Genomic DNA, 13348 nt, shown 5'->3' with positions numbered 1-13348 from the left:
AATGCTAAAATAAAATAAAAGGAAAAAGCAGCATGTGCAGGTAGGGAGAGGCTACTGAAGCTAAGGTGGCCAGGGAAGACTTCCTGGAAGAGGTGTTCTATGAGCAGATAAAGGAACGATGAGAAGGAGCAGCTAGGTGGTGACCTGTGGGAAGAGAGTTCCTGGCAGGAGGCCAATTTTTGGATGAGGAAACTGAGTCTCAGTGAGGAAATGTGAGTTGCCCAAGGCTACAGGCCAGGGAGGAACTGCAGAGTTAGCAAATACAGGTAACTACCTGCTGGGGTTCCCCTGGGATTACTCTTGCCTGTTCCATGTGCCCATCCTCATGCGCCACAGGGGCTGTGCAGGTGCCTCTGAGACTGTGCACACCTGTATTCTTTGCCAGAAGAAGACTGAACTTGGGTGACTGGAGCCTCCTTGTCAGGAAGTGCCTGGGAGTGCACCCCATCCCAAGTGGATGGCCAGTATCCAATGGTTGATGCAAGGGTCCAAAAGCCCAGCTGCCCCGCTACGAGGCGGGACAGACCCTGCAGAGGTCCTCCGCTCCAGAGCGCCCCATGGAGCACGTGGGGACTGGGATTTCTCTCAAAATCTCAGCTGTATCTGGCTTCTTCTCCCACCCTGTTGTGTTCCTTACTCTTTACAGGTCTCACCTGAGAAGACCCCCTCCCAAAATCCCATCTTCACCCATTTCCAGTTCTGCTTTCAGGGAATCCAGCCCCAGAGAGAAGTAGAAGTGGGATGTGAACCCAGAAGTGCTTGACTCTGAACTCTGCTTAGCGGGGCCAAGGAAGCGGAGGATGATGAGCGAGGACTTTGAAAACCATGGGCTGTTCTCATTGCCTCGTTCTCTGCCCCTCAGTGCCATGTTTCCTGGAGGAAATCCCTGTGCCCATCGCTCCCCCACCCCCACCTCCAGCTGTGGAGCCGCAGAGCCTGCTCTCTCTCTATCTGACAGTCGCAGGGGCGGGAAGCCAAGCTCCCGGCAGCCGGGAGCTGTCACCAGGACCCCGAGTTTAAATATAGACAGTCAAGCCTGTAATTTGCCTCCCCTCTCCACAGTGTGGTGCCTATAATTAGAGCAGGGAGACAGCCATGGAAGAGCAAACAGCCAGGTGGGGAGGCCTTGGCATTTGCCACGTCCTTACCCAGGAGGGGAGGCCAAGGCCACGTCAGACAGGCAAGGCTCACTTTGCAGCTGGGTTCAGCTTCCTGGGCCAGAGGGGCTGTCACCAGCCTTCACCTGTAGCCACCAAATCAGTTGGGAAGCCCAGCTTGTTGTGCTGGGGATCTCAGCACTGCCCTCAACCTCTTCAATCTTTCCTCTGCCCTGCAGCTGAGAGCCCAAGTGCATCTCTGCCCTCCCCTGCTCAAACCTCTTACATGGCTCCCACTGTCCTCAGGATAAAGCTTTCGCTGCAAACTCCAAGTCCTGCCTCCTCTCCAGCCACCATGCCCACCAAATGCTAAGTACTCTACATGCATAATCTCTTTTAATCCTCATAGCAACCTGTGAAGAAGGGGCGACTGGGTATCCCAATTTCACAGATCAGTAGGTGAAGACTCAGTGCTAGGAGAAGTTACTTGTCCAAGTTCTCACAGCCGTAGCTGGACAAGAAAGCAGGCAGTGTGTCCCCCACAGCCCAGGTTTACTCTTCTGCTTCTAAGTGCTGAGTGCCTACTGTATAAGGACTCAAACTGGTTGCTGTGGTTGAGAAAGGTGGGTCTCAGGGACTATTTCATGCAAGCCCCCATCATCTCATGCAAGCCCCCATTTTACAGATGAGGCAACTGAGATCTAGTTCGGGGCAGGGCCCTATCTGGGGTCCTACTGTGTGTTCCCACTTGCACCATCCGCGGTGACTGCACACTCACCTGCCTTGCCAATTTGCACAGCCAGCTTGGTGAGCTTGCCTTGGAGCACCGACTTCTCTTTCTTGTGCATGTTGGCCTTCTTCTTGTCATCAGCGTCACCGCCCTCGGCACTCTTGAGGGGCTGCATCTCCATAGCGGCTGCCCCATCCTGCTGTTTGGCTGCAGGTGGCAGAGCATACATGTGCACACACACACAGACACACACACACACAGAAATGCACACACACAGATCAGCCTATGGGGTGGGGATGTTGGCACCCACCCTGCCTGCCCAGGGGAGTGTGTTGAGGCACCCAATCCCTTGCCTGGGCCCCCACATGGCCAGCACAGAAGGCCCATGATAGAGGGGGCAGTCTGCCTCTTCCAGCTGGAGACCCTGGTCCCAAGGCCACTGGCTGTCTCGAGCCTGGAATCCAGGATACAGCAGGAAGTGACATGGCTCCAGTGTGGATTCCCAGCAGGAGTGGGTTGGGATCCACTCTGGGCCTTCCCCAAATGGCCCCCTTGACTTTTCCCACATTCAGACAGGACACATAGGCTTGGGCTTTACCCGTTGGTCTTTGGGCCATGTTGTTGAGATATTAAGTAGTCACTAGACAGTAGGGACAAAAAGGGGGCTTATAAGGTAAAAGAGAGTGTCCCCATCCATGGGTACCAAGCCCCTTCCTCCTTCAGTGCAGGACTAACTGGTAGGCCTGGTGCCCTAACCCTTATTTCCCAAGGATTTCAAAGAACCAGCTTCAAGTCTTCAGTTAAAAGGGCAGCATAGCTCAAAGGCTGGGGAGAAGCTGGCTTGCAGGTCATTCTCATCAGGTGATGCCTCCATTTGGCCTGGTACCGCCTGAATCATAGCTACACTCCCCAAAGACGTCAGGCACCCATAGGTGTGGCTGCGTCTGCCTCTGGCATGGCCCTCACAACCAGTGGGGAAGGGCTGTAGGGACCATAGGAGCCGGTTAATACAAAGGAGTTACCTTTGCTCTGGCTGGCGTCCACAGTGCCATCCTGCATTTTACCTACACGACAAAGAATTTTAACAGACAACAGAGAACAGACAACAAACATCGGTCATCACAAAGACACAATAGGGCCACGGACATTCATGTCACAGACGGAGGAAGGGCCAAGCCGACTCCATCCCTCCTCCATATGGGGATGCTGGGGATACCCCAGAGACAAGAGTAAACCTGGCCACCACGTTGACTACAGGGTTTCTCTTGATTCTCTGGGGGCTTGGAGAGTGTGCTTCTGTGGGAATTATTTTGGCCTTGAGCATCTTACAGATTAAACAACAGCCTTTAAGGGTGAAAGGGACCAGAGTTAGCAGGCAGAGAGCAGAGGATTGAGAGTTCTCAGGTCTCCAATGAGTAATTTGGTTGGTGTATTTTGTGGGCTGACAAGAGGCAAAAAGGAAATGAGCTGGTGGGGGCGGGAGGAGGGGGGAGAGAGAGAAGAGAGAGAGAGAGAGAGACAGAATTGTAGAAGCGGGAGAAGTTTGATAAATGTGTTCCTTAGTTTCTGGCTCTAGGAGAAATATTACTACTTTCTCCTTTTCCCTCTGAAGGGGTGTGAAGTTGTAGCATGGACAACCCTCTGCCCAGACCCACTGAGAGTGACCCATGCAAAGGGTGGGCAGGGGCTTCCCAGTGGTGGGCTCTGAGGTACTCCAATTGTATCCAGGGGGCTTGGTGGGAGTGCCCTGGCTCCCAGGGGAAGCGGCCAATCTCCCCTCCATCTGCGTGTATGCTCTTCATTCTGCAGTTGACAGCTCAGGCCATAGTAGACAGGAAGGGTTGGGTCGGTAGGCTCCCATGGGTGCCCCCTTCCCCGGGCCCTGCATACCAGGGCCTGATGTTGCCTCCTGCTGGAGAAAGGGCTCAGTTTGGGGCTCCCTTAATCAGGGCTGCCTGGGAGGCCCTCTCCACAGCAAGAGGTTTGTGGGCTGTGTTGGCAGGGTGAGAGGGACTGGTGGCTTCTACCTGGTGGCTGAGACATCTGCCTTCACCTGTTGGCGCTGTGGAAAGGGACACCCTCCTGTCCTCTTAGGCTGTCCACTGAGCTCACCCAGAACTCTGTCCGTGGGCCTTGCCCCGTCTGGAGGAGTCTGAGGAGGTCAGCCACACCTGGACATTTGCTGCAAAGGGGATTCTCTCACAGCTCACATTCCGGAAGAACCCACTATGTGCCAGGTGCAAACAAGATCTCCTTGACGTCATCTAGTCCTTAACACATACCTACAAGGGCACTCCTGTATTAAATCCATTTACAGATGAGAAATTGAGGCTGGGAGAAGGAGACAGTCTGCCTGGGTCTCAGTGGGTAAATGAAAAGCTGGCCCCAAAGTGCATGAATGTTTCCGCTCATCCCCTCTGAGCCCAGAGGAGGGACGTTGAGGTGGCACTGGGGGGACTGGGCTCCTGAAACCCCTGTTTTGACATCAACTAGCTGTGTGGTGTTACCTCTCCCAACCTCAGCTCCCACCTCTATAGAATGGGGATGCAATGTTCACCTCCTAGAACACCTAAAAGTCGCCTAAGTAGTAACCACTTGCCCATTTAGCCTTTTGCAGTTTACAAGTGTCATCTCCCATCAGTCTTCCCGACACTCTGCAAGATGGGTGGGAGGGCTTCTCTCACTCTTTTTACTAGTGAGGAAACTGAGGCCAAGGAAGGTTCAGAGGCGCCCTCACATGGAGCATCCTGATGATAACACTGTGGCTACATTATTAGTTCTATAAACAGTGTCGTCATCATCACCACACCCACGTTACAGGTGACTCCAAGACGGGAAGTGGCTTTCCTGGATCCCAACCCCACACTCTCTCTCCAAGGAAAGGAAAGTGCAGTGCTCTTCCCACTTCCTCTTCCAGCAGAGTCTCAGTGACCCAACCGGGGTTTAAAGAGAAAGGCCCCTATTGCTCTACTGTAAAATTCTTTCTATTGGATTAAGAAACAAAATAGGAAGAGGCCTTTTAGAGCAAACAGGAATGGACTACGATTATTTTTATTTTTAAAAATAATTTTACTAACTGGGCTAAATGGCACCAGAGGACTCCGTTTAAATAGTTGCTTTTAGATGTCATAAAGGGGCTTTTATTTGCATTGCATATTATCAGAGGCAATAGCCCCTGTGTGTTCCCAATAACCAAGCTAGCAATTTCCTCTTTTATTTCCATCGTGCACAAGTAGCCAGAAAAAAAATCATCAATGCATATGTTTGAGGGAGGGAGTGGTGTTCTGGGGTGCTCCGGTGCAGATGGCCTGAGTTTTCAGAAGCGAGGGACTTTTGGGGGGCTCTCCTCAGCTATACTGTTGCTTGGCTGGCCCTGGAACTATGGTGGGACAGCCAGCTCTGGGATCTGGAGGATGGGCTGTTTCAGGGAAGCCGGGATGGAGGATGGGACCTAAGATGCGGAACAGGAGTAGAGACTCAGAGGCCCCTCTGCATCAGACGCCAGATGTAGCTTTGCCCAATGGGTCTGTTCACTTCATGCACTGCCAGGGACATGGGTGTGAAAAGCATGGATGTGGAGGATTCACGGAGAGGTGACCTGATAAATGAGCTCAGAGGAGACAGACCACTAACTAACAGGACTGGGAGATGTCACCTGTCTTCCCTGCTTCTCCATTTCTTCCTCCATGAAATGTAACAATTTCAACCAAGGTGATGCTTATGAAAAGCACTGCAAAGTGCCCTGTAAATTTCTGGAGATAAGAGTGATATATTATTAATTGTGATTATAAGCAATGTATTAAATAGTGGTATATTAATAACCGTGAAAGAAATAATAAAATAACAATGGCAATTTTAAGGCCTCTAAGATGAATGGAATACACCCATCTTTCAATTGGGACAGGGCTTGGGGGAGTAAAGGCAGGGGGAATACTGTCTCTTAGTTTGTTTTCTATCTCCAAGTCATCTCGACTTGGCTCAGAGGAAGAAGGGGAAAGGAACAGTTAATTCTCTCACTTGCCACGCCTCAGACCAGCGTCTCTCAACCTTTAACGCACTGTGCCTGGAGACCTTGTCAGAAGGCAGATTCTCATTCAGTAGGTCTGGAGTGGGGCCTCAGAATTTGCATTTTGAACAAGCTCCTAGGAGATGCCCAGGTTTCTGGTTCTCCGATAATAATTTGAGCAATGGCTTAGAGCACTGTTTCCTAAAGTATATTATGGGAGCATATCAACCCCACAAGATTTGTCCAGGAAAGGTCCTGTAGCCAAATCAGCCAGAGAAGTCCTGCATAACTCTAACTCTCCACTACACACCAGCATAGTCAAGGCTCTGAGGAGTCCTGCAATGAGGAAGAAACCATTTCTATTCAGTGGTGCTTAAACATCCTTGATCACAGGATCTTTTTCTTAGGGGGAAGACCTCTTAATATCCTTGTGAAGTTTATAAGACACGATCCATTGGGAAATCCTGGATCAGGAAGAGGAACATGCACTTTAGAGCCAGCCAGGCCTGGGTTCAAATCCCAGCTCTTCTACTTTCTAGCTCTGTGACCTTGGGCTAGTGTCTTGATCTTCCTGAGCCTCAGTTTCCTCATCTTGAAAGTGGGGATAATAAATTCTGTATAATAGGGTTGCCATGAGAATTAAATGAGATGGCAAGCATGAATGCTTGCAAAATTTCTAGGTAGTCAAGGAATGATGGTTCTGCATCTTTCCTGCAGTTCTTCTTGGGATACTTGGAGTTTTCTGCTATAATTTGGAGGTGGAGGTGCCTTTTTTTGGGGGACTGGCCAACCCAGATGCAGGCTCACTGCCCTGGGGTTAACAGAATGCCACATCCTGTTTCCTTCTCCTCCAGGCTGTGGGTTTGCCTATATCGTTTCTGTCATCCCTTGCCACCCATCCCTGACGCATGACACCTCCCACACCCCAAGCTGTCTCCCTTTCTCCTCCTGTGCCTGAAATAGATCCATGCCCGAATTAGCCCTTTTTAGCAAGGCGCTGCTTGCAGAAGTGTCTTGCCCAGCCTCTGACATCTACAAGGTGCTTCCATCTTTGGTCACTTTGAATCCAGGTGGCTCAGCCAGAGGTCTGGGTCAGGGGATGAGAGGATGAGGTGGGACAAGATCTCCACGTTTTCCAGGAGTGGTGAGGAGTAAAAGATATAATGGATGAGAAACCCACAGCCCGGTGCCTGGTATGCAGTGACTCAGGGGCAAAGGCTTCATGACTGAGCCCTAACAGCTCTCAGCAGTTCAGAAGCAGCCTGGGTGACTATCACGTTACTTAATTTGGGGACAGGGGACATATTTGAGTAATAGAAGCCTTGTTGCTCTGAAGATGGGAGGGTATAGAAAGAAGAAATCTTTTAAAAGCTTAGAGGCAAGTGAATAGAACTTCTTCCTGCCTGTGTGTGAGGAGATAAGATGCAGACCCCAGGTACGGTGGCAGCCCCTGCCCCCCACCCCCGAGGGGGCCAGTCAGAATGCAGAGACCCAGGACAAATGCTCCAGCACAGGCAACAGCGAGAAACACCAGTCCACATCTGAGGGACAGAAGGAGGCCCGAGCCCAAGCGAACCCCTTGCCCGTTTGCTCCATGAAAGAGAAGAGGAAGAAATGTCTAACAGTGGGTCAGCCATGCTATGGGGTAGGGCCAAAGAGCTGAACCCAGCCTGGGTCCCCCTGCCGTGAGGCAATTTTAGAGTCGGAGACTGGAGACTTCACTGGGAACCCAGAGGCCAGCTTCAGCCCAGGTCCTGACTCCAGACCTTCTTCCCAAAGCCAGAGCCAGGAATGTGCTTAGGAGAGGGCCACACAGGTGGGACGCTGCTTCTTGGGGCCAAATCTGAAGCCAAGGTCATGTCCCTCTTCAGGGCTCCACTGGGGGTCAAAGGCCCCACAGAAGCCAGCACCATTTTGGCGCTACAAGTGGGCGTGGAGCTGATTCCCGGTGGTGGCTTCTCTCTTAAGCACCTGCCCCATGTGAGAGGACGACTGTTGCAGAGCTACCCGTGCACATCCAAGATCTGTGCGGTCCAGAACAGAGAGAGGCCAGCCCGAAGTTGGGGGTGGGGGAGATGCCCATCCACCGGAGACCGAGAGCTCGCCGTGGGAGACGTACCATTGACTAGGCTGGCATTTGCACTATCTGCAGCGTTTGAACCTGCCGCACCATCGGCCGCTGCGGGGGTGGGAGGGATGAAAATGCAGTGTGTCACAATGGAGAAAAGCAACAATGCAGAACAGCAACAACAATAAAGACAGGAACCAACTTGTGGCAAATAACGCAACTATATTCTTAAAAGAAAATCTCCACCGGAAATCAAGAAACTCAAATTTGAGGGTGGGGGTGAAATGTTCTCATAGAGATGCCACAGAAGTCGGGTGAGAAAACTCAGACATGGAGGGTCTTTGAAATAAAACATGGAAGATGAGCAAGGTGCTTAGGCGAGATGGCACTGTTCTGCGGTGAGGTCTGGACTGATGTACCCCTTTGCCCCAACCAATCAGGTGGGGACCTGTCAGAGAGGGTTCTATGAGGAGAGGGAGTCTGACTGCCCTTCGGGGCCAGAGGGGCCCATAGCCAGGAGTCAATTCAAAATATTCAGCAATGAACCTCTCCTGTGTGGCATCAGCTATGCCGAATGGGTGTTGCTATGACCGCCATTGTGTGTCGCGGTGGAACATCCGTGGAGGGCGGTGATTTAGCGGGATTCATGCCCTCGACTCAGGCCACTGTCCATGGCCATCTACTCTTCCCTGACCGGCACTCAAAATGCCTTGTTAATCCTCATGTGAGATGCCCCATCATTTACAAGGTGACATCAAGCATGTCGCATTCTGTGCATAAGACAGAAAAGGTATTAGAGAGTTTTCCTTAATTTATAAATTAAAAATAATATGAGATAGTCAAATTCACCCTTGCTCTTTCTTGGGGTAGGGGTATGAGTTCTGTGGGAAGGAGAGGGAAGAGACACTGCTGGGTGAGGTGGAAGCCAGCTAGTCTCTGTGAGGGGTGGGAGGGGGAGCAGGGCTGTGGGGTCCCATGGTAACGGCCCCTGCATGCATGTGTGTGTGGGGTTGAGGGCTGTGTGGAGATGGTGTCGGTGCCATTGGCATTGGGGGCAGGGTGACACACTGAAAGGGCAAGTAGGCAGAGTGGGGTGTTGGCTTGTCCTGTGGGGCTGGCATTACCCAGGGCACAGCTGAGGATCTGGGGGGGCAGAGCCCCTGCAGTCAGGGCGATTCCTCCAGCTGTGTGCTGGGGTCTAGGGCCCAGGTTCAGTGGTCTAAGGCTGCTGCTATTTCTAAAAGCTCCTGAGGGGTGTCTTACTGTACCTGGTAGCTGAAGGCCATCCCCCTTCTTCACACCTGTGTGATGATTTTTGAGATATATTAATGAAGGAGAAGCACACACAGTCTCATCTGTGCGTGTGCACGCGTTTGCACATGCACGTGCATACACACACACACACACACACACACACACACACACACACACACATCTGGCCAGCCCAGGGTCATCCTGAAAGGGGGACCCACAGTTGGCGGCTTTAAGCAATATCCCTGATGGAGGTGATGGGATAGCCGTGCTGAGGGGGCCAAACCCTGGCTGCGCTGCTCATAGGGGCCTAATAGTCAGGGCTGTCCCCCATCTTCCTCTGCCATGTCACCTCCACATCCCACCTCTTCTCTCTACACTGATGCTCTTGCCTTGTTGAGATGCACGTAACTATTAGTTGAGAGACCGCTGATCTGTGCTTCAGGGCAGGTAAAGCCTGTCTTCCTATTGGCATTTTCAACAATACAGGTCTGAACCGTGGGAGCTTCTGCCCCTCACCTGGGCCACAGTGAGGCCAAGAAAATGGGCAAAGACTGCCACATCCTGCCTAACTGCCCATATCTGCCTAACTGCCTGCACCCTGGGGCCACAGCTGGCCAAAGTTTCTATTTCGTGAACACTGTCCCGACATGTTCTGGGCCTCTTGGCCAGGACTTTGTCCTCGGTTTCAACCTCAGCTCTCCCCTTGCTCTCCAGATCTGGAGATCACATCTCAGCTCCATTGTTCCTGATGGTGTGGCAGTCATAATCTTAGGGGGACCCTACTAGGAAATGAGTTTCACCCTCAGGAACAAGTAACCTTTGATCGTGACGCAGGCTCTGTGCCTGGTTGACTTCAGAGAGCTGGAGGTAGCAGGGATGCCCCTAAAACTCAAGGAGGGGCCACCTTCCATCTCATCTCCTTTCCCTGGACTCTAGAAGTCTGGAGCTTGGGGAAGGAGACAAGACCAAGGCTAAAGATGTGAGTAGGGGGGCTGTCCTGAGACCAAGTGTGAGTGTTGGGTAAGAAGCCAGCTGTGCAGTGGCCAGTGGTCTGGGCCTCTTACGTCTTTTGAGCATCCCTCCTCCGCTCTGAGAGGCATATATAGCCCAGGCTGCCAGCCTGCTGCACTGAGAGGGGCCAGGGAATAAGGAGTCTTATTTCTAGGGGGAAGAAGGAGCCAGAACCCAGGTGAGGTGGCATCGGGGACAGGTTCACAGCAGTTGGCTTGGAGCCACCTTCTCCAGAATGTCCTCTGCCCACATCTGGGGAGAACCTATGATGGGTGGGTTTGCTGCTCTCAGTGGAGTTGAGAACAGTAAAGGAATATGCCTGGATGGAGATTTCTACTTGATATCAGGAGTGATGACGGGACCAGGTTATGCTTGAGGCTGGAGATGCAACAAATGCTCAGCACGCTTGGCCTGGCCCAGGGGAAAGGAGAGGCCTCTGTGACATGACTGGACAAGACAGAGACTGGGACAAGATCCTGGGGATGAAACAGACAGAGTCCTTCAGGCCTGAGCAACGCCTTGAGGATGCAGGAGGTGGCTTTTGGCACAGGGCATGAACATAAAAGGCACTCAATAACTATTTTGTTGAGTGAATAATTCAACAACAACAAAAAGTGTGGCCTTAAGAGCTCCTCTCCTCATCCACAAAGGGATTGGGCTTACCTTTCTTGTCTTTCTTCTCTTCCTCTTCGCCACCGGCCCCCAGCAGGGTAAAGATAATGCCAGTCTGAGAGTTCACACCCACAGCGGTCACCACCATCCGTCCAGAGCCCTCCATCACATGGGTCCCTAGGGAAGGGGACGGAAGCCAAGTTACCATTGTGAGACCCATGCCCCCTCCCTAAAGGAGTGGAAGGAACTCCATCCCAGTCAGCTTCTGGATGTTTGTCTGCTGAGGTTCTAGGGTACCGCCTATGTTTAAGGTTCAAACTATGAACCTTTTAGGATGATTTCACCTTGGGACAGCATTGTGATACATCTGAGGCTCAAATACTCAGTTCTCAGGCCCCCAGACAGCTCAGGCCTGCCACGTACTACCCTCTCCTGGAGACAGGTCTCTTTCTCTCTTTTCCTTCTCCTTCCCTACCCTTAAAGACCAAGCAGGGACCACTCTCTCTTTTTCCTATTGATCAGTCTAGAACCAGATCTCATTTTGCTTAATTCTATAACCAAGCAAAGAAATGCTAACTAAGCCCTTTACAAGACTGCTTAAAATGGGGTCCACGCTCTCCCAAATATCTAGGGAAAGAATCCAGGGCTCTGTGAACCTGGGTTAGAGAACAGTGACATCTTTATTTTCACAAACATCTAACTGAAATTTAGCATTTCTCCTCATTGTGAACATAGGCAACAAACCCCAGGAGTGTCAGTGGTGCCCTAATACCATTACACATGTTACTATAACCACAGGTTTTTTTTTTTTTCATATCACTTGACAGCTGTTGTAGGTAGATATCATGATGCTCACCCTTATTTTACAACTAAGGCAGTTATTAAACTGACTACTGATCTTGTTATTCAGTGTGTTAATAAAAAAGCACATACTATACCACACATTAATTTTTTATTACTTTAACTATTTCAATCTCTTTGGTTTCCTTTGTGATCCAATGTATTTTATTTTATGCATCTTAAAGTGTTATTCCAAGTAGGGGTGGCACATGATGACACTGGACTTCCCTAAGGGTCCATGTTGCATGAAAAGTTAAGAACCCCTTTCCCAGAATTTTAGGTTTTTCAAACTGGGTTCCAAAGAACTCTGGAATTTTTTTAGGGGGCAGCAGGAACAGCCGCAGAGGGCGAGAGAGGCCTTTAGTCACAGTGCCTCCACTTTTATTCATCTTCGGAGTTTCTGTGTCAGCTTTTGTTTGACGAGAGGGTCTTTTTGCTACTGCAGGGAAGTTCCCTCCACCGTACGGGTCAGGGAACAACTTGTTTAAGACCACTCAGGGAGTTTGAGGCAGAGTGAGTGAGAATAAAAAGCGAAGGTAAACCCACAGAAATGGTAACTAAGCATTTTGTGGTATATCCCTACAATGGAATATTATTCAGCCTTAAAATAAAAGGGGGTTCTGACACATGCTACCACGTGCATAAGCCTAGAGGACCCTATTCTAAGTGATATAAGCCAGTCGCAAAAAGACAAATACTGTTTGATTCTGTTTACATGAGGTCCCTAGCGTAGTCAGATTCAGAGATGAAAGTAGGATGCTGGTTGCCAGGGGCTAGAGCGGGGAATAAATGTGGAGTTAGTGTTTAATGGGTAGAGCTTCAGTTTTGCAAGATGAAAAAAGTTCTAGAGGCGAATGGTGGTGATGGTTGCACAACAGTATGAATGTGCTTACTGTCATGGAACTGTACCCTTAAAAATGGTTCAAATGGTCAATTTTATATTATGTATATTTTACCATGATAAATATAATTGGAAAAATAATATGAAAAAAAAAAAGAGAGAGAAACCTGCTGAAGCTGTGTCCTCACTGAGGAAACAAGATGACCCCAGGGAGGGTGGCTGGGACCCAGTGCAGGAAATAGACAGCAGCTATGACGGCCCAGTTCTGACAGCAGAAGACCAATGGCTCTTTACCTACAGGCTGGTGTTGGAGATGCATGGCCACTGTGTCCTGGCTAGAGGATTTCACAGAACAGATGGGCCACTCACAAAAAGAGAGTTGGCACATATGGCTGACTGGGCCTGAGTGGTGTCACCTGCAGAAGGCTTAGGGCACACCTGGAGAGAATCAGGTCCTTTCCTGGAGCAGTGTCTCAGGCCATCCTTAGGCTGCATGGTAGTAATTACATTGGGTTTGCTATACAGGGTTTGAAGGGCCTGAGCTCCGATGCTAAACAGCCTTGATGACTTGCTTCTTGAACTCTTTTTAGAGTTTTTCCTTCTTTCTCCTCAAGATTGAGGAGATTGCCATTTCTCCCTGTTTTCAGGGAAACTTATCTCTAACAGCTTTCTCTTTGTTTTCTAATTTGCCTTAGACTTGAATTTTACACAACAAACTCATTAGAATTGTATCTAAAATAAGTGTCAAGAGGTTCTGAGTTAGGACTTGAAGCACTTTCCTTTAAAGCAAGGAATCTATTTTCGCGTTTCAAGAGGTTTCACCCACTCCTTCCCTTTTGTTCTAGGATATGAGCGATATCTTGAGATTATGTATATATGTGTGTACATG

General features: G+C 50.3%; 1 protein-coding gene across 3 annotated transcripts in view; it reads right to left on the bottom strand.

The window, feature by feature from the left end:
* ATP2B2 (ATPase plasma membrane Ca2+ transporting 2) overlaps positions 1-13348 on the bottom strand; it is a 180572-nt gene that overhangs the window by 59052 nt on the left and 108172 nt on the right. The window contains exons 5-9 of one of the 3 annotated variants that reach the window (XM_011370563.1): positions 10830-10955; positions 9170-9202; positions 7953-8012; positions 2850-2891; positions 1876-2034 (exon numbers count right to left, since the gene is read on the bottom strand). In XM_011370563.1, the coding sequence (XP_011368865.1) occupies positions 1876-2034; positions 2850-2891; positions 7953-8012; positions 9170-9202; positions 10830-10955 (420 nt within the window). Of the gene's footprint in view, positions 1-1875; positions 2035-2849; positions 2892-7952; positions 8013-9169; positions 9203-10796; positions 10956-13348 lie in introns of all 3 variants that reach the window. The other 2 variants (XM_011370564.1, XM_011370565.1) reach the window with 2 other exon arrangements.

The sequence above is a fragment of the Pteropus vampyrus genome, unplaced genomic scaffold (genome assembly GCF_000151845.1).
Source record: "Pteropus vampyrus isolate Shadow unplaced genomic scaffold, Pvam_2.0 Scaffold171, whole genome shotgun sequence".
In the NCBI taxonomy this organism is placed as follows: domain Eukaryota; kingdom Metazoa; phylum Chordata; class Mammalia; order Chiroptera; family Pteropodidae; genus Pteropus; species Pteropus vampyrus.
The sequence above is the reverse complement of the archived record's forward strand: the minus strand, read 5'-3'. Positions and strand labels throughout refer to the sequence as shown.